Here is a 21,473-nt window from a genome sequence, read left to right on the forward strand (position 1 = left end):
GACAACGAATAAAAAACTGCTTCAGAGGTGATATGTAATCCATGTAAGAAGTCATTATTTGCAGTGATTGTAGTAATTGCACCCTGAAGAAGTCACTCAAGGTCCCACAAGTGGCATAAAGCCACTTAACAATGGTGTGAGTTGCAGAGAGGCCCAGATCACTCCTATCTGCAGCCTCTTGAGGTCAGTCACACCACTGATCATTATTTTTCTCAAGAGCTAGCGTGCAGCCATTTTTCTGTGTCACACTCATGCCTGACTGCTTAATGAGCGTGTGAATACATGACAACCGCAGGAGAGCATTTTCCAGAGAAATGTCACCTTGTGGATTTGTGGGAAAGTCTTGACCTGATCATGTGGCACAGTGCAAACAAGACAAAAGAACAATACAGGATATAGAAGTGAATACTATACTACACTATAACTCAACAGCTGAATATTTAACATGGCTTAAGTGTTCAGCCACACAGTAATCTAGCTAAAGACAGAAGCTAACTAGATAGAGCGTAGGGGGTGAATACAGGTAATAAAGGTCATTGGGTCATATGGCACAGCATGTTATTAGACATTAAAGTCACCGGCCCTGAATGTCATTTAATCTTCCCAGTTAAGTTTCTCATAATTATGTTTGCTATTTACAGTAATCCTGTACATTTAGAAAGAATACACTGGAATAAACACATGTGCATGTTTCTTTAAAATCTGCATAATTAAATCAAAGTATTTCAAAGAGCGTTGATGTGAAATGCCTAGTGAAATCAGTGATGGTGATAAGAACCAGACGTCTGAGTAGTTCAAGGCTTCTAAAAGCTACTGCACAGAAAGTTGTTTTACAGTAGCTTTGCAATCCGGTTTCAGCCTGAAACATATTTTTTTAAAATTCTAGTCAGAGATACGAGGCAAATTAGTGTCCAAAGGAAAATGATGACTTCAGATTTAACACTGCTCCACCATTATTATTACTACATATAAAAACTCTGAAGGCACATTTGGGTTCACTGCTCATTTTGGACAGTAAATAAAATGCATATACTTGCCTGGCAGACATCATGACCCTGGGTTCCCATCACCATCACTGTAAAGAAATCATAAGTCGGTAAGTTTCTCTGTAATGAGCCAATGAGTAATTTCACATCAAACCACTCTGAATGCCCTTGCTTGCTTCCCAGCAATTGACTAATGCAAAAAGTGGCGCAATTCCTATTTAAAGTGTCTCCTGAGTCCAAAAAAGCCAGTACAGTAGAATCAAGTGCCTTGAACCCTGCTAATCTCTAAGTTTATGACTAGTTAAGACTAACTAGGCTATGATTATAGTTCAGTAACAGTGCATAGAACACTAGATGTTTAAATAAATGGGCTTCGTCTCTACAGAAAAGACGTCATACCATAATAATCACATTATTTATTCTTTGCCATGGTGTAATGGGTCTTCAGACTGATAGAGAACGTGCTGTATATGATTCTGTATATCACCAAAAAGGGTTCAATTGTTGCTTGATATCGTAACAATAGCAGAACCCTTTGTGGTGCTACATAGATCCATTTTCAAAACAGAACCATAGCCACCACATTCTCTACGTATCTGAAGAACCATTTCAGCATGCAAAGAACCATTTAACACATTCTTAATAGAGCCAATGCGTTTACTAAAGAACCACTGAAGATCAGTCTTTTTAAAGTGTCTAGTACAGTGTGGTTGGAGCTCTTCTCCACACAACGCCCACCTTCAGCTGAGCTGAAAGCACTTGTCTCCGAAATAAATATCATTTTAAACATTTTATGAAGTGCTGTGAAGAAATGTTACCAGCGGTCAAACGGTTAAAGTGACCAAAGACGTTTTGGGGCCACTGCAGCCCATGTGTAGAGACGGACCCGCTTAGTTTACATATTTAAATGCCTGTTGGAGAAGTCATGGCTGGAGGCCAATGCCCCCCTGAGTATCCGCTCTATACCGCCTCCTCCAGACTGAAACGACTCGACACTGGGTCGTTACACACACACCCCTACATTGTTGCAGTCCTCCCATTTCTCGTTTTCTCCCACCAGTCAGTCCATGTTCGTGTCTCTCTCTGAAGGGAGGCTATGCTGCCGTTAACGTTAGCGCTTCTCTCCGGACTTTACCTGCCTCATCCGCACTGACGACGCCTCAAGTTCAGAGGTAATTTTACTCGCTTGTTTATCGCTAATGTAATGGCCATGTTCCGGGTGAGCGGACCCTACACGTTTCCTCGGTTAACTGAAGGAGCGAAGCCTTGGCTGCGTTAGTCGCTTTATTTTCACCCCTGTTTTAATAAACTTACAGAGCGAGGTGTTGGAGGCTCACGTCTTTCTGTTGACGCTTGTGTGTGTGTGTCGTGTCCTGTAGTCGCGCGGTAACGTTAACGATAAAGCAGCAGCAGCTGTTTCTTTACAGACACACCACGCCAACGGACAGACTCGGTGAATGAACACACGTTTGAGGGAAAAAACGTATTTTTATGCCAAATAATCGTTCGTTATCGCGTTTTTATGTGCGTTTCCCACTTGCCGCAAGCTTTTCGGCTGAAGTTGCTTTGTTGTCTGTTGTCTAGCTACACTCGGAGCGGAGACCCGAACCGACACCTCACTGACTGGTGATGGCTAGCTTCTAGCTAACTAACGTTAACGCCGGTGGCCGTGTTCGTGGAGGGCACTTCTTCCCTTATTTTCCCCCTGAGTCGTCTGAGGCTCACCCCGTGTCTCCCGTGTCTCTCCACCTCCTCCAGAGCGAACATGAGAAGGTTTCGCCGAAAGCTGTCATGAGGCTGGGCGGCTGATTTGGGAATCCCGCTGTGTAGGAAGCGCCCAGCAGCAGCACCATGACCGTCTTCAACCAGGAGAATGTGGAGGATTACTACGAGATAGGAGGCGAGCTTGGAAGGTAGGAGATGCCTTTTTCTTTTCTTTTCTTTTCTTTTTAGCATTAGCTTTCCCTTCTTCCAGCTGGCACAGTCGAGACTGGGCGTGGACTGGGATTTCTGTGATTTTTGGCCGTTTTGTTCTCGTTTTGTGTCATTTTCTATGAACACGTCCTACATCCAAGCCTGCGTTCCTCACGACTGGACATGGACTTCAGTGGTGTTGCAGTGTGCTGGTGTTTGAAGCATGGTGCTAATCACTCATCCTCTTTTTTCTGATAAATGGACCTGGACAAGGCAGATGTGCCCTTAAATGCAATTCACGCCTGTCAGTCACATAAGCCCTTGATATTTTACAGCCAAGCCTGGTGCCATGACTCTTATTGATTGACATCCAGTGGATGGATGTGATGGTCTGCTGCCCAGAGTGGTCATCTGAGAGCTGCACCTGTCAAGTTGATAATCCAGCCATGATGACCCTCAATTTGCATAGTCGGCTTCGTTCCACTTCATTGTCAGTTAGATTATGGGTTCTTTCTCTGGCTCTTAATTGCAAGTCGCCTTCATTTGTTAAGGTTTCTTCACAGCTTTGGCCCCTCGGTCCTCGATGTGCCTGTGCTTCTAGGGAAATTTCATCACGTATGCTGAGGTTTTTCCAGCTGCGTATCATGAGGATGCAGATTCTCATTGACTGCCAGGCGTGTGGGTGGTGTTGCTCAACACAGATGAGTGTGCTCATTGTGTGGGCTGCAGCGAATTTGATTCCTTTTGTGTTTAAGAGAAGTCATTTTTGTGCCAATTCTCATGTAACAGCCTATAGAAGGAGGAAAGTGGCTTCTGTGCCCCATACATAGTTTGATAAGATTGTGTAGGAGAGGTGGTTCATTGCCAGTAGAGGATATTTAAAGGCCCTTGAGGATGCTCTTGTCATCTTTACTTCTAAAAAAAAACTGTAAGCTTGTGTCAGTTAATCTGTACGGATTGCATAATCGATCCCGCATTGTGGGCATACAGAAGGAGAACCGTATTCTGTCGTAGTTGTTTCATTCAATTGGTTCTGTAATGGAGAAGCAAGGGACGTGTATTTGATTACACTGAGAAGGAAATTAGAACCTCTTCTGTCTCTGTCCTCTCCCTCTTTCTGTCCGTCTCTCTCAGAGCTGCATGGGTTAGCTGTAAAATGTGTCTTGTGGGATATGGTGTATTCATTATTCAAATAAACGTTGATTGCAGGCTGAATTAATGTGTTTCAGTCAATTTCAGTTTGCATATATAATAATATTGACTGTGTCTTGGACCTTCATTTTTTCTATATGACAAAACCAGTGTGGATTTGATTGAAGACACCTGTTTGTCTAGATTGCTTGTTGTTATGCATGGCAGGAACATAATTTCTTTGAATTGGTGAACATCTTTGATTATTTTCCATCACTGAACGCCTTCACTACAGTGCGTTGGATCCAATGGTATTGGTATGCGAATCCTCAAGCAGTCCTTGGAATGAGCAAATCAATTTATAGATCTCATTACTGACTCTTTTTGTCTTTGTGTCTTGCTCTTTTGACCAGAAAGATGAGTGAGCACTCAGTAAAATGATGCCAGAGCTTAGCTGAGGGTGAGTGGGTCCTTCAATCAGTAGCATCGCTGACAATGAGCAAAGAAGTTTCTCACCCTCGTTATTAAACATAGGCCATCAGAAAAAAGACAGGCTATGCTTACAAAGTAGAGCCTAGTGTTGTTGGGGGTGAAAAAATATAACTAATACTCAGACATTTTCATAATACACAATACATATGAAGATATTAGAAGATAGATGGCTGATCTTTCTGCTCACCAGTGCCACATTAAGAGAAAAACTATCATAAAAAATAAATAAATACTGAATTTATTCAATGTTTCACAGACTGCAATAGATATCACTTTGGCTACCGCTAGTAGGGCCTAACCAGTATTGTAAGTGATTTCAATTTGGAGGAGTAAGACTTCTAAAATGGACAGCAGAAACTCACGTCTTACGTAATGTAAATATTGTAGCTACCCTGAATTCTTAGCAGTTTTGTTGATGTCTGTTCTTTATATATATATATATATATATATATATATATATATATATATATATATATATATATATATATATATATATATATATATATAATCTCAGTTCCTGTTACATAAAGGTTTGTTGGTGTTATGACATTACCAACAACAGTTATCCTTGTTCTCATGGTAAGAGCTGAATGCATTGTTCAGGTTTACTAGTTCATCTTATAGTGCTGTAATCAGTGAGAACTGTGGGCCAATGCAAATATCCAGTATTTTTAATGCACATCTCAGCCAATGTTGATGAACACTGATTAAATGCAGAAGTTGGAACTAGATCTACCTGAATGAGCAGTACATAGAAATATTACATTTCTTTCTGTAGAGATACAAATGCAGTAAAATGTATTAAATACTCACTTTTTAGCACAGTAACCCAACATACAATAAATACATCATCTGATATTGGTTAAAAATATAACTCAAATCTGAACATTTGTCTAACACAGTTTAGCAGCAATTATCTGCCAATACTGATTTGTGTCTAATAGGAGTTCATCCCTAGTTGTAGGGAATTAGTGGTTGCTAGTTAATAGTGTTTATAATGGTTAGCGTATGAAAATGAAATCATTAGATTTCTCACAGTGGAGTGGTTCTCCTCATTTTAGAGCAATGTGCTCATTACAACAATTCATTGTATAGGTTTTTTTATCAACAGTATTCTTTACTTTAGAAGGTAGTGGTGAGTAATATTTGTTTATTTGAGCTTAAGCCATGTCTCTAGTCAATTGGGCACTACTAAGTATCAATGCTAGGAAGCAAAATCAGCCAGTGTGGCCATTTTAGAACTATTCTTTAATAGTTTCATATGATGAACCAAATAGACAATTAATTTGTTCAATTTAATGATTATTTATATGACAGTTAATTGTTAGCTGAAAATTCATCATTGTGACAGGCCTAACCTTGATGGCACTATTACGTAACTGGTGAGATATTCCCAATCTCTATACACTGAAACTTAACCCCTGGTTCACACCAGCTGAACAATAGGACAATATTAGTGCCAAAAAGGAGCCAATCACTGCTCGTGAACCACCCATTCATCTAGAGCCGCCCTTCTCGGTCCTTCAGCCTCGTCTTTGATGGCCGGTCTAAATGGTTAAACTCGATCTCCCCCCTCCTCATAGCAATGAAGCATTAAATAGCCCCACATCAGAGACTCCTTGCATGCTACTTGGGCTTCAGGGTTAAATACACTGGCCCACTCTATGGGCTTTAAGAGACTCCAGCCTGGGGAAACTCTGAAGGATAAAGGGGGGGCTCTTTATCCTGCTAATGGGCCCTGCTCCGGGTGGTCTAGCCTTAGTGAGGGGAGCACCGGCCTGCCAGATGAATGGAAGTTGGGCACACAGAGGTTGGCATAGCCATTCATGGTCCAAGGCTGCATTGCTACAGCTTGCACAGGACACTAGGATTTACTACCAGGAATGGACTGACTACAGATCAGCTTTGGCATAGATTTTTTTCAGGGCATCGAAGAAAGTTTTATTGGTTTTGCTATTGCCTAGGAGATATTTTTTTCTATTCAGTTGTCACTGTGTTGGGGTCTAAAATTGATAAAACTGAATTTAGTTTCCTACTAGATGTTAGGTATTGACTTTACAACACAATAGATCTCCCATTTGAATGCAAATAAAAGGGATGCTGAAAATGCTTCCTAAAAGAGGTACCTGAACTGAATCAATGTGGCTGGAATGTGGTTGTTCGCTAATCTCTGTTCTCATTACTCTTTAATTCCACTCTCACCTAATGCTTAATGTATGGGCTGAACTGTGTGCTACGCACCTCTCTACATTACACATCAGCAAATAGGCTTTCACTGGGCTGCACATCACTCTGGACTGGTGATGTATCTGTAGAAGTTATGCAATTTAGAATGCATGAGGATGACTATAAAACTGCGTTGATTTTGCAATCAATATTAATATAATAATACTAAATAAAATACAGTATTGTGCCAAAGTCAGAGCCTGATGCATTGAGTAGTTTCCTAAAGAAATACAATTGTATAACGAATATTCAAAAGACTGTCATCAGTATAGCCGAAAAGTCATTAATATCAGTCATGTTAAATATGCATACCTCTCGCATAATCCCAATGGGAGTAAAATGAGTCATTGTATTTTTGTAATTCTAGGCCATTGTGACTATATTGCGAATATAGAAAGTTAATGATCACATATTGCAAAAGGGGTATTATTGCAGTATTGGGATGTATTGTTATTGTCATATTGTCATATCAGCCTAGCTATGAGCTTGGCTTCCTCCACTAAGCCGTTGTGATTACTACTAGCTTTTATGTGTGCAGCTCATGACTGTGTGATTGACGGGGATGAGGGATCCTCACCCCTCCTTGCACACACACCTATCCAAAAAAGATACAAATTTTAAAAAGGACTTTGAGGTTTCTGATGTAGCACACATTTGCTTTGCAGACTACAGATTTTAGAACTTCCTTTTCCTAAAACTATTGTGGAAATGATATGGGACAAGGAGAGAAATCCTCATTAATATTCACGCCGCTTCGTAATGCCATGCAGAAGATGCAGGGTGTTTCCATGCACTGACCTACATTGGGCTCCCAGTGTGACACACAGGAGGGTGTCCATGCTGGGGTGTGTTTCTGGGCTTTAATACCATCGCGTCATTACATGAAGGGAAAGCCCCATCCCCCAAAAACATTTGAGCTTATGGTGTCATTTAGATGGACCATTGAAATTTAGGGGAGGCCAAATGAATTGCATCACCTTACTATAACATTTTCACTTTTTGGACAATAACAATATGAAAGTGATATACCAACAATGACAAACCTCAGGATCAAGTTGTAAACCATATGAGCTCCAAAAAAAAAGTTGGGACAGGAGCATATTTAGCACTGTGTTTGCATCACCTTTCCTTTGCAGACACTTAATAATCAGCTGGGGACTGTAGATACCAGTTAATTCAGATTTGACAGCAGAATGTTCTGTTATTCTTTCATTGTTCATGTTATGCTACAATACTGGTGTATGCATTTTGCACTTAATGATGTACCACAAGTTTTCAATGGGAGGCAGGCCAGTCTGGCACCCGCACTGTTCCCGCACCTTCCATTCTATTGTAATGTGCAGAATGTGGCTTAGTGTTATGTTAAACATGGGCATCCCTGAAAAAAAAAACATCTAGAAGGCAGCATGTTTCTCCAAAATTTGTATCTTGTTGGTGGTGCCTTCACAGATGCGCAAGTTACCCATGGGCACTAATACCACACCATGTCATGACAGACCCTGGCTTTATGCTGGTAACAATCTGGATAAGGCTGCAACAACTAGTCAACATTATCAGTAAAATTGCTGGCAGTTGAACACATTAACTATTTGGCTTGTTGACTTTTGCATGTGTCAGTTACTACACCTGATTGAAAGAAGGAGATGCAGATAGCACAAAAGTAATGTTATACTTGAATAAACCGCATAGTTATCAGGACTGCGTGTGTACTACTGCACACAGACTAGCTTGGATGTTTTGAGGTTTTTCTCTGGGTTTTAGTCTCCACATGAGTTTTAAAGCTCTATTTTCAGTATTTGAGTGTGGACTGATAAAAACGTATGTATTGGAAAACACTGACATCGTGCGCATGGTTATTGCTGTTTACATATGATGAACATGCATTGGGTCTCCGTATATGACAGGCTGATGACTGAACTGTGTGAGGGTGGTTTTACCATATATCTTGGCCATGTAAAATTTGTTTGTTGCTTCTCGTTTTTGCAACTTTCAAAAACAGTTTTCAAGAGTGATGCAGAAATTCTGTGACAGTTATAAAAAGCCCATTTTAGAAAATATAAATCAGTTATTTTTTATATGAAGGAACAATAATTATTGTATATTCATTTTGCTGAATGAAACCAGATTAACATTGGCAGTTTTTCATTTCCCAACTGCTTGATTAATCAAAATCATAATGGACATAGTCATAATGTTGTAATGGATGACTATGAGAGTAGTCATTAGTTGCAGCTCTAATCTGTATGGTCCTTTTCCTCCTTGGTCCCAAGAACATGGCATCCATTATTTACATAAACATCTGAAAAGTTGTTCAGACTCATCTGACCCCAGTACACGTTTCCTCTGTGCATCAGTCCAATACAGATGAGCATTGCCCTTTGTACACAGCGATTAGGCCTACTTTGGATTCCTTGAATCTTTTAATGTTATTACTCACCATAGAGGGTTAAAATACATAAAATCCTTACAATCATTCATTGAGGAATGTTGTTCTTGAACTGCTGGATTATTTGCTGGCAATTTTTTGGCAAAGAGGTGAGCCTTTTCCATCCTCGCTCATAAAGGACTAAAGGACAAGCATGATTGCCTCAACAGGATGTTTCACAGATATTTTGTGACATGTTGTAGGAATCATCTTTAGAATGAGCATATATTTACAAAAAACAATCAAGTTGATAAAAATGATTTTTTTAAATGGTGTCATTTAAACACAAGTCAAAGAGGATTTACAAGTCACTGCTTTTTGTTTTTGTATTTCACACAGTGCCAACTTTTTGGAAAAGATGGCATGGATATTAATTGTAGAAATAATAAAACATAAATACAACCAAATTTGTTAAACTCATCATTGTTAATAAATGATGCAGGATTGACAGTTGAAAATCTTTTTTTTATTGTGCAGCTGTTAGGTTTTGTATCATAACAGTATGTGCAATATAGTAAAATCCATGTCATGGAACAGCATCGTATCGATATTCACTTTAATACCAGTAGGCCTATGTCTACTATTAGAATTGCGTTATGATTGGGATCTGCATGATCAAGACCAGAGATGTGTGTGTGGACTTTAGCTGTAAACGTTTAACCGATTGGTAAGCTAAACATTTATATGTTTAACAGTGTGTCTGTGCTTCTTTCTCACAAGATATCCAGATGTAATTCCAAAAGGTTGCAGTGTTAGGATGTCGCTGGTTAGTTTGGTTATCTATAGATGTAAGTAATTATGGTGATTTAAATAGTGGACATTTTTTAGATAAATTGAGGTACTTTCAGCTAATGTTTCACCATTTCACTAAACAAATGGTAACCAATGCTGTGGTGGTTAATGATTTAAGCCTAATGCTTTGCCTGTTTCCACTGAATTCTGAGTAAGTGTGCTAGTGCTAGTGGCTGGCTCTGGCAGTGAAGCCTCCTGAGATCTGTGTGTATCGCAGTGTGTATGTGTGGGTGGGTGAGAGAGAGATGAAATGCGTGTGTCAGAGAGAAATAAGTTTGCGTCCTGTGAAACAAGTCCAGTGTGAAGGGTAAGCTCTGACCAGCCAAGCATGTCAAATACCAGAGTGCAAGAGAGGGAGAGAGAGAGAAGAACCAGCCTATTTCCTCAGTTGTTTTTTTTTTTTTTTTTTTTTTTTTCTCCTAGGGGCAGCGTTGCAAGATACACCACAGGCCCCTAAGCCCCATTTAACCATCCTGTTCTTTCCACCATCAGTCAAACTAACCATTAGTGGTTTTTATTGTAACTGTTCAAATAACAATTTTGATATTTAGGTTGAAATAGAGCTTGGCTAGCATTTAGTGGGGTGTGAAGTATCATGAAATGTATAATATGGTTCAATACAGTACATAACCAAAAACAGTATGCAACCAAAATTAAGGTACAACGTTTTATAACAGTGCGTTAGCCGTAAGCTATGTGCTTATGAGAAGTGTAGTTTTCCTTCTTCCTCTCGATTATGAGATAAAGAGGAAGCTATATTTTCAGAAAAGGGAGGGTGTGCCCTCATTATACTTCTTGCAGTATAATTAGTATTAAACTTTTTCATTTGCTCCAGTTTGTTGAATGTATTTAACATATGCATCTCAGAGGCTTACATTAAATTAAACAGTACAATATGTTGTATTGTTACACTCATAGCTTTTTGTGTTTTTCACTGGAAAACCAGTGACTATTAGACTTTGTCAAAAGATGTGAGGAAAAACAATTCTCATGTAACACTAACTCTGCTAGTGCCCCTATGAGATACTAGTAATATGTTAGTGATAAGCTAGGGGTGATTCTCATGAATTTTTGACTTGCAAAGCTTGCAAAAGACATTCATTGTTCTGTTTGAAGTTTGCAACAGACATTAACATCTGTTTCCCCATGTAGCAGTTTTAAAGTGACTCTTTCAGTAAGCTTGGCATGGACTTTCTGTTGTTTTCATGACGTATCTAGGACTTTCAGAAGGCCTAGAATGATGTTTTCTCATACAGAATTGGCCCCATCCATTGGAAATCAAAATGTATTTAGATAATTCCACAGTCAATTCCTAATTATGTCAGTGGTTAATTTTCAGCTTAGCTCCTGAAGTCCTAACCAGTGTGAGAGCTTGCTTGGCTGTATCTGCCTAGGTACCACACAGGACAAAATAAAACTGGGCAATTTTACATTGGATATTTTAAGAATTTAATCCTTTTGTGGTAATATTAAGAAAAGACAACAGAGCAAAACAATCATGCTGTTTCAGGTAGCAGTACCCAGGAAGCACAGGAAACATCAGTTTTATTAATACAGACTCAATCATCTGTAACCATACTATGCTTGGAAAATACTGTGATACTGAATTTAATGAATACAACCCAGCACTTCCAACGAGCTACACCAGACTCTCTCAATACAGCTGCAAGTTTGCATGCACCACAACGTAACTACAGCCCCACAGGCAAAATGGCTACAAGGCACCCAAGGCCTTTTTTAATCCAGCAACACAGCCAGTTTTAACATCTTCTGTTTTTTGTTTTTTTTTCTTTTTTTCCCTGGCCTGGGCTGTGTAGGTCTGCTGGCAGTGTAAACTGACAGCGTAATCAAAAGAACTGAGGCACAGGCCATTGTCCTGGGCTCCTGTCCACTGTGATTAATGGACAGACCAGTCACAAAGAGGCTGGCATGAGCTTTGTCGCAGAAGACGTATGTGCATGCACGTGTGCATGTGCGTGTGTTGGGTACATGATGCATGTTGATGGTGTGCAATGACACACTTAACGCATGTAAAAATACACACAAGTACAGGAAGTTCAGCTTGTATTTCATTAACAATAGAAAAGCAAGAAGGACCGTTTAGTAGTAGGTGGTATGCCTGTTCACCTGGTGTACTGCTTTAAATTTCACTCTTAAGGTATGAATGTCGTCATAAACTTTATGCCACAAATAAGAGCAGATAATGTAATTGTGCCAGTTTCCCGACCCACAGGTGCTGATGACAGTCACAAGAGGGAACAGGATGGTGGTGCCCGAGGTTTACATGCTGTCAAAGGTCGCGAGTGATGGCAGGAACAGGCAATCAGCTGTGAGAGATAGAGGAAGAATCACATCAGACATGAGAGGCACCATGACTGCACCCAACTCTCGAATCCCATCTCCCAGGCCCCACCTCTTGTTCCATAGCGAGGCCAGTGTATTATATACACTGTACTCACATGTGATCTCGGTAGCTTGGGCACCACCTTGCTGCCCTCTTTTGTGGCTGTTGTCAGTTATGTACAGATATACGCAACAAACAGTGTAAACATGCTGACGTTAGCCCGTTTGTAGACTGGCTGAGTGGCTGGAGTCAGTGATGTTTAGCACATTTGAAGTGAAAATAAAAATGCAGTTGCCGATTCATCACCTCTGTGTAGTCATTTGCAGTCAGAGGTAGTCCAGTTTGCTTTTGAAACAGAGGACATGGGCGAGTAATGTATCAGACGGCACATGTCTCAGGGCCTGGTCCATGTCTATCAGTAGCTAGTATCGTTATTGTGAATGACTTGTAAAATTTTAGCAGTTACAGCACTGACTGTCAGTCATGGATGGAAGTGCAAGTGTATGGGATGCACATTTGAGACAAGTTACTAGAAATATGTTTGTGAAACAATATGCACTAGACAAGCTTCTTTGTGCATACATGGAGGTTTAGTGTTAGAAAGCAAAATTGACAGATTTGTATTACCTGTTTATATTGTATAATACTGTTTATTTTATTGTTTTGCACAATACAGATGTTTCAGATTTACGTTAGTTGTTAGACATCGTTCTTATTTATGAGTCTAATCTTCAGACTTACAAATTAATTCTGTACTGCTAGCATATAGTTAAAGAGGGAGTGAGACATTGGGCTTCTCAGTGGCACAGCTATCTAACGTTTTGACGTGTTGTTGGGAGAGTCTGAGTCTGGAGAAGCCAGAACCTAAAAGTCACCAGTTGGCATGATTCTGTTAAAACCATGGGTTAATCTTATCCGATATATCAGTTGGACTATGTACTATACTTGCATTGTAGTATGTTTTGATAACGTTATAGCACATCTGAAGCCATGATCTTCTGTACCACTGGAATAGTGAAATGGATTACTTTCCAGTGGACAACATTTGAGTACTTTTCATCTACTAATTGATGAATGCTGCATCATTCTGGAACCCTATTTTTGCATATTTAGAGCACAATTTTGCTATTTCAAATTCAGATATTGATTGAGACTCTGCTCTAAATTGACCAAGTTATCACAATGCATCTTGCAGACATCATCAAATGTTTTATGGAGTGATCAACATCAAACTTGTTGGAGCATTTCCATATCACCCTCTAAAGCCTCCTGGAAACAACACGCTCTTTTTGTGGCCTGAATTTACATTCAGTCAAACCCCAACGTGAAATGCTACCAGTAACCTTCTGTGATAGAAAATAGGCCATTGTAACCCATGACGGTAACTGATGAATTGTATTTGCAGTCACTGCCGCAGTTGATGTCATTCATCTCGTAGGGATGTAGTGGCCTGACTGGAGGCTGCGGAACAAACAGTGTCTCCTGACTGATTTATTAATATTCAGTAATAGATGAGCTGAACGTGTTGATCTCGCCGTATCTCCAGCAGGAGGCTGTTAGCAGTGGTAATGCTGTTGCTAAGCTACAGACGGAGTGAGAAAGTGGCAAGAATTCAGGCTCTTCTCTTCCACTACATCCTTATTTTGTTATTTCAGTCACTTTCCTTCACAGTCAGCCCTTATAATTCTTTTTTAGACTAATACTGTCAGAAAAGTCTTGACAGTTACTGGCTGATTTTTCCTTTGTTGATTTTGGAAATACTCTAGCTTTGAAACAGCTAAGGCCCTAATGCTATAAAAAAGATGGACAATTATTGACAATATTTATTTATTCATTTATTTATATTTGAAAATAAATATAAAGCAGTTTTTAATCTAAACTTTTTGCGAGATGGCCTAACTGGAGCAGCTAATGCTGGCAAATGCTGTCAGTGTTGACACTCAAAACAGGGTGGAGTGGTGTTATTTTTATTTTTTTCCTGATATTTAGAGTCACCTTTGAAGTTTGAGGCTGCTAAATAGATGGCAGCCACTGTCAAAGCAACATGTCCCACACTAGCCCACCTGCCCCTTGTGTTTTGACAGCAAAGCAGGCCACCTTGAAACCAGGTTAATGTCAGTTTCAGTCTTCATAGGTGCCCTTTTTAAAGACGCGACCTGTAAGGCTCAGCCCCGTGGTTGCCTCAGTAACCTCCCTGTTGTTCTTACCACTTTCAGAGAGTGGATTGGATCTTCACTCCTCAGTCAATTTTAACTGGAACAGCCAAGGCCTCTAAGCTCATTTGAAAGCGTACGTCCATGCTAATTTTGTAATTAGTTCCGCCAGTTTGATTAAGTTATAAATGAGTGAGTTTGTGGATTTTTTTTTTTCTTTTTCATTCTTTCTCATGGATAACTGTGAAGTTGGGCTCATACTTGCCCTCAGTGCCTTTTCACACAATGTGCCCTTTGTAGCCTTAAATCCTCAGGAAAAGGACAGAGTCACATTCCACTGACATGTCGAGGAGCCTTTCTCAGTAACCAGATGAAAACACTAATGCGACTCCTTTAATGGATTCTTGAAGCAGGTTCTGGCATAGCTCAGCTGCAGAACTTCTAGAATTCTGAAGGGTTTATCACACACTGTGAGTCATAAAAATATTTCCATATTCCTTTACTGCCATGTCAGGAAGCAAGAGCTAAAGTCAACAAATAAAGACTTGACAGACCTGTTGAAGTGTCAGTTGCGGGTAAACGTTAATTCTCTTACTTGCTGCACTGTTATTTTCTACAGCTTAACAAAGGCCTGTTAACACAAGCTCATTAGTTGTAGCATTAAACTGCTTTTATGTTGCTCTTTGTGGCTTTGAATTAAGCCTGTGTGTTTTGGTTAAAACATATTATGGTTATTGTAATACTGAATCCATCAGTGATTCTGTGAACAGTTGATGGTCCCATGTGACGTGGTGTCACTGTGCAGTGTCAGACAGAGTGAAAGCCTGCGATTCATCATAACAGGAACCACTGAGATGCAGTGGAGTGCATACTGGCTGAGTAGTTGACGTCTTTTAGAGGCTAGACTGGCTCACTTATAACTAGGAAAGCTTATTTTTTTTCAAATAGTGATGCCCTGGATCTAGCACTGGTTATTAACTTTATTAAATGCATTGGAAATTGGTCAGATGTGATTGATGCACATCACAAACTGTTCTGTAGTCATGGCTGTTATAAGCTGTAACAGGTTTATAATCTTCTGGAACAGTATAATTTAAAAACAATTTTGATGTACACAAATGCTTTTACTCCCATAAATCCAACGGGCTACCAAAAAAGAAATGTGCTAACGTGTGAACTTTTATGTACGTTCTATGGTAGAATGTATGTACACTTATAAGGTCACAGCTACCAGATCAGCTCCCAGATCTGCACCCAGATTTCAAATATCAGAATTGGTACCAGGAAAGAAAATGTACCGAGCATATCTTAACCTCATTGCAATTAGGATGCCATGCAGGACAGATGGGATAAGGGTTAACATCTGAATCCATATGAAAGAAAAGCACATACAGTGCTGTGCATAAGTCTGGGCAGTAAATGTGTTTTTGCCAGTTAAACCATTACATTACAATAAAAACAAAGGTGTGTGGTTTTTTTTTTTTATTTTATTATTTTTTATTTTTTTTGTGGCACTCCAGGCACTGGATAGATTTGTTAAATTCCATCAGCAGGACCTGATTTAATAGCAGGAAAGATTGATTAGCTGACGTATTTATCAGATGGTAGCTGTAAACACTGGCCTTCCTCGAGGGGAGCTGTGGAAATGGCAAGCTTACCACAGATAAGCCCAGATAAATAGCTTTACATGTCATTTTCTCAGATGCCAGTCTTTTGCATAGCACTTTATATTTTCTTAGATCCAAAATATATGTGCAATTTAGACATATTCAAAAGTTTGAACACCCCTGGTCACATAACATGTTTTGTTGATTTTTTTTTTTTTTTTTTTTCTTTTAGAAGAAAGTCAAAATAAGTTAACACATCCTCTTCGAACTTAAACATGGCATTTTATGCACATTTTAGTGTACAATGTGTATTTATTTAATGCGTTTGAAATATTGGGGGCAAAAAACACAAAATGTAGAAATGTGTGCCATAACTTTTGCTCAGGCCATGTTTTATGTTTATTTTTCCAGTATGTTAAATGTAGCAAATAAATAGTAATTGTGCATTAAAATGTGTAGAGGTATGTTCTCTGTAGACGACATGTTAGGTCATTTTTAGTCAGCAGATCAACAAAACGTTTAATTTGACTAGGTGCCTCTGCATATGACTGTATGTGATCACTTAGTACAGGAATTCTTTCATCCAGTGCAGCATGTGTGCTGTTTAGTGGAAGGCAATTATTATAACCCTTTTGCAATTAGCATATTGAACAGGCCACTTACGATAAGGCTGTATATTATACAATATAATGTGAAGCCTTGTTTCAAATCAGTTTCAATTCCTAAATAATGGCTGCATGTCAGCAGAAAATTTAGAGTCATTTAAGTTCTTGATGACTGTGCTGAAGTGACTTTTTTTGCTTAAATGGCATAAGGGGGTTTTATTTGAGCTCTCATCTCTGCTTGTAAAATGGTCTAAGTGATGGTCATGGATTGAATAAAAGGAAAGTGAATGGACCGCAGGCACAGACAAACCCCGCCTGCCCTCTAAGTAGCATTAGAGATCGACTCCTGCTGCTTCACTTCACGCATCTCTAGGCAAGCAGCTTGTAAATCCCACCGGCCATCTCCAGCAAAAGACGTTGGAGTGTGTCTACTCCACGCTCGCCATAGCACCGTTTCCTTGGTTACTCCTGCACAGCAAAGCTGTTGCATAATGCACATGGCTTGGGCACCTCAGATTAGTGGGCTCAGGCTCTGTTCTCCCTGAACTGTCCGCCCACAGTCATTTTCTGTTAATGAACCGAAATGACTCACACATACAAACTATTAATTCAAATTAAGCACAACCAAGTGGGTCCCTATATGTGACCGGTTTGTATAGGCTGAGCTGGAGAACTGGGCCTAATGCTGCATTTAGGTATGGATGAGTAAATAGAGGATAATTGATTACCCCACTGCATCTTGTATTGGTGGGTCAAACAGGATGACTCTCCACTTCTGTCTTAACAGATTACATTGGTCTTCTGTGGACGCCTGTGTTATGCTTGGCTTAAGACAGTGCTTGGAAGTTGTGTTGGAGGCGAACACCGCTCCGTTTCTAGTAAAACTGTCAGCAGAGGCTTAATTGTATAGGATGATATCAGGGTGGGGATATTGTAAAAATCGGAGTGGACAAACAGCTTGTTTATTTCTTTTCATTTGTAAACCAGAAAAGCTGGCTCAGCCTCCCCCAACAGACTTGTCTCTTACCAAAGTGAAATTCAATTTAACTGGAGGAAAAGCTTCCTGCTTTTGAATACAAATCTCTGTGCAAAAGTATACAGGGCAATTTTACAGTCTGGCCCTAGGGCAATGCACTGCTGCTCTTTTACAATACATGTCATGGTTCCTTTCCATGATATTTTGTATTCATTACTGGCAAGAACGTGACTGGAATTTTAACTGTTAAATGCAGTGAGAATGCCTTGCTTGAACTTAGTGAATCTTCATTTTCTTAAAGGAAGGAAAGCTATTTAAGCACTACGTAGCTTTTAATATCTTGTCAGGTTTTAAAAATCTAGAGCACCACACAATTAACATCAGTCTTTTCAGTATTTCTTGTTTTGTCATTAGAGCACAGACTTTGGACGATAAGGCAAATAATGGGTGTAGTTCCTTTTTATAATAAAATCACAATATTTGAATTGCAAGACCAGCAGTTTTCATTTTATCCACCATTATCAACAGTTTTGTGTTTACAAGTTTTAAGTGAAGAAATTTAGCCCAATGACTGAGCTACCTGTAGATGAGTTAGACCAATCAGAAGCAGGCATTTGTGTTTTTTTTTTTTTTTTTTTTAATGACATCACAACTAGCTGGCGAGCAGCACAGTTTGTTTTAGCTTTCAAGCTTTAAGCAAGAAAAGGTGGATCTGCTGGTGTTTCTGGCCAGAGTAACTGGCCTGGACCTTAATTTATAGTATAATAATCGCAATTTAAATTGCAGTTGCAATATTGGTCCAGATATAGCCTACCAAGTGTAAATTGTTCACTCCTACTTTGGCGCTTAAAGAGTTTCAGGTACAAAAAGCACATGAAACAAACAAAGTTGAAGCTAGAGAGAGGCCTGTCAGTGATTTACAGAATTGGCTGATCATGGCAATTGTAAGTTTTCAGTCCTGTGTTTATATTAGGTTTATTTTCATTTATTGAGTTCACGATAATCCACGTAAATAAAAGTAATACACATTTACTGAGATGCGCCATGGATCTTATGAAAACAATGCAGGCTCCAACTTCTGCCTTGTTGCTGTAACATCTTTAGAGGGCAGCAGTAAAGTTTGTTTATGTAAGCTCAAGCTTTTTTCTGTCTCCTAGTTCTTATATTGGCTGTTGACTGATTCACTTGTTTAATTATGTTGCTGACCACGACACAACAGTACTCATGAATGTTTGGAGTCATAAAAATGAAAACATCTGAATGTCAACAGTCACCCCAAAGCTGGATCACAAGGCTAAAGATGAACTCATGTCTCCTCTTGCTTCCAACTGACATCCTGGCCTGGAGAATCGCTTCCAAGTTTGTTGGAAGAGACAAAATAGGGTTAAAATCAGGCCGAAAATTGTATATCGTAGGCCCGGCTTTAGTACAGTCAGCAAACCCCATACTGAACTCTTTCTCTTATACTCCGAATGTCTGGCATTAACACAGTTAGTCAATATTGTGAAAAAGCTAATAGCTAAATGTTAGCTCTTGATGAGAGATTGTATCTGTCAGCAGCTCTCGGGGCAAGTGGAGATAGCTGGGCCTGCAATCTCCCCACTGTCAAAATCGCTGTATTGATCTGACCATGCCCATCATTCAGTTTCACAGTTAGGCATGTGCACGCTGGAGCATGTGGAGCAGGGCAGCGCTGTGTCTCTGCTAATCACATATAATCATCCATCATAAAGAGGCGCTCTACCAAAGTATTTTTTTTTTTATGTTTTTGTTTAGAAGGCATAAAATCTCTCTTTCAGAGAGTAACTGCATTTCTTTGGTAATTACAGTCAACGTGTTGCCTTTTCCACACACCTGCCAGTGTGATGAGAATTTAAGGGCTATGAGTGCATACAAAACTCTTCAGCCTATGCATTACATTATGGTAATGTAACAAAGTGCTCAGTATAGAAGTATTCATTCGTTAACATAGTTGGCGATTGCATGTTTTGAAATAGCATTTCAAGATAAGATACTGTATGTGTTATGAGTCATTTTTGGTTTGGCATTTTTCCGTTTGTAGTCTTTGATGGATCTTGGCCAAGATGACTATTACCACTTAGGTGTATTAGCTGATACCTGGACCATATATCTTGCTGCTATTAGCTGTCCATGTCCATGAACCAGTTTTTAGCTGGCTACTTTGAGTCTGGCTGCTATTTCCTGGACACATTTCAATGCATTAATTTTCAGTCCAGAAACTTTCTTTGTGTATTCTTAGCCTCAGATGCTTAATTTATTTTTAGCTTCAACACTCGCATGAGTCTGTTGGGCACGTTTGTGCCAGAGGTATCTGGCCACAACTAAAGGATTTAGCCAATTATAAGGAATAGCGCTGTACTGCTGAGATCAAGCTAGCTAATACAACTTTGATCTATCCAGTCTTCATTATCGCATCATTTCTGTGTTGCTCAGTAATAAGCAGAAAAATAGCAAATCAGATGAACGTGGTTGGCTCATGTAAGACACAGCACCTTGATGTTGTTTGCAGGGACATTTTGACTGTATTAATTCCCCAAAGCTGCTTAAGTCTGCCATTCAAACTGACTGTGTGCCAGATCTGTGATGATTTATTCCACTGCAGCTATGTGAAAAATCTGTAAGTGATTTAATGGGGTGTAATGTTCTGCTTGTGCTTCTGCACTCTCACCTTACATTTTCAGCTCATATGTTTTTGTACTCTTTATGTGGTGGTGTGCTAAATAAGGTTTTGAATTAACCACCAATTGGATGATAGGCCAGACCAAGTCTTTAAGCTATCATAGGTCATATGGTCAAAATCTCTGCCAGTCACAAGTAAGTAGCAGACTTCTTTGCACATATGCATACATGTATTCTCTGCTGTCTATACAACTGTCTTTTCCAATATATGTTTTGAAAAACTCCCACAGCTATTTTGTGCTATCTTAAGAAGCAGTGTTCACAGCACAGGCTAGCTTAAGATGATAAAGGCTATCAAGATTTTCTCCTGGAATCCTTAGTTCTTAATTTCACATTGAGGCTGTATGACCTGCTGTTACACTTGCCTTCCAATCACTGGCTAAGTGATATTTATGAAGCGTTGCCAGAAAATCATTCTGCTCTGCCTCCCCAGTGTCTGCGTTTAGGGCTCTTCTGTTTGACTCTTCGTCCTCAGTCCACTCCATGGCACAGCAGTGCTGTTAATTCACCCTCCAGCCAAGCCGCAAAGCCTCTGTTACCTCATGTAATTGGGGGTGCAACCGAATCAGCCCTTCAGTCCTTTGTCTAGGATTTGCTGCCAGCAAGCAACTTTTTTTTTTTTTTTTTATATAAAGTTAATGGTGTCAGTCTGGAGGATGAAGGGCTCAGAGGAGAGACGCGAGAGGAGATCAGGAAATGATGGGGTGTTGAAACTGGGCGGCATTCCCAGGTGTTTCCTTTTTGTTCAGCCTTCTGAAGCACAAGGCTTCAGCTAAACGGTGGAATAAAAGGACTAATAATCTTCAAGACTGCAATCAGGGTTGTTTAGAGCTTAGAATATTAACACACTTTACGATTCATTACTTTGGTGTATGATGTTTTGGGGGTTGTCGATTGTAATGTGGGGGCTGGTGTTGTGTTAACCAGCCTGGCACCCCACCGAATAGCTTGACGAGCCAATGGCGGAGCAGCACAAAAGCTGCTTTGTCATAAAGCTTGCAGGGGTCGAGACACTGGCGGCATGATTATACAGAGGGGGGTGTGTTAGCAGAAGACTACAGTGGCAGGGCTGAAATATATATACCAGTGTCTAAAAACGTTTGAATAAGAATAGCAGAAAAC

At 39.7% G+C, this 21,473-nt stretch overlaps 1 protein-coding gene across 1 annotated transcript in view; it reads left to right on the forward strand.

Annotated features, from left to right (window-relative positions):
- Nucleotides 1-2,764: 2,764 nt before the first annotated feature.
- The window catches only part of dapk1 (death-associated protein kinase 1), a 93,921-nt gene continuing 75,212 nt past the window's right edge, over nucleotides 2,765-21,473 (forward strand). The window contains exon 1 of the mRNA XM_017695527.2: nucleotides 2,765-2,899. Within this exon, the coding sequence (XP_017551016.1) occupies nucleotides 2,838-2,899 (62 nt within the window). The 5' untranslated portion in view covers nucleotides 2,765-2,837. The remainder of the gene's footprint in view (nucleotides 2,900-21,473) is intronic.

This window comes from Pygocentrus nattereri, chromosome 20 (genome assembly GCF_015220715.1).
Source record: "Pygocentrus nattereri isolate fPygNat1 chromosome 20, fPygNat1.pri, whole genome shotgun sequence".
NCBI lineage: Eukaryota > Metazoa > Chordata > Actinopteri > Characiformes > Serrasalmidae > Pygocentrus > Pygocentrus nattereri.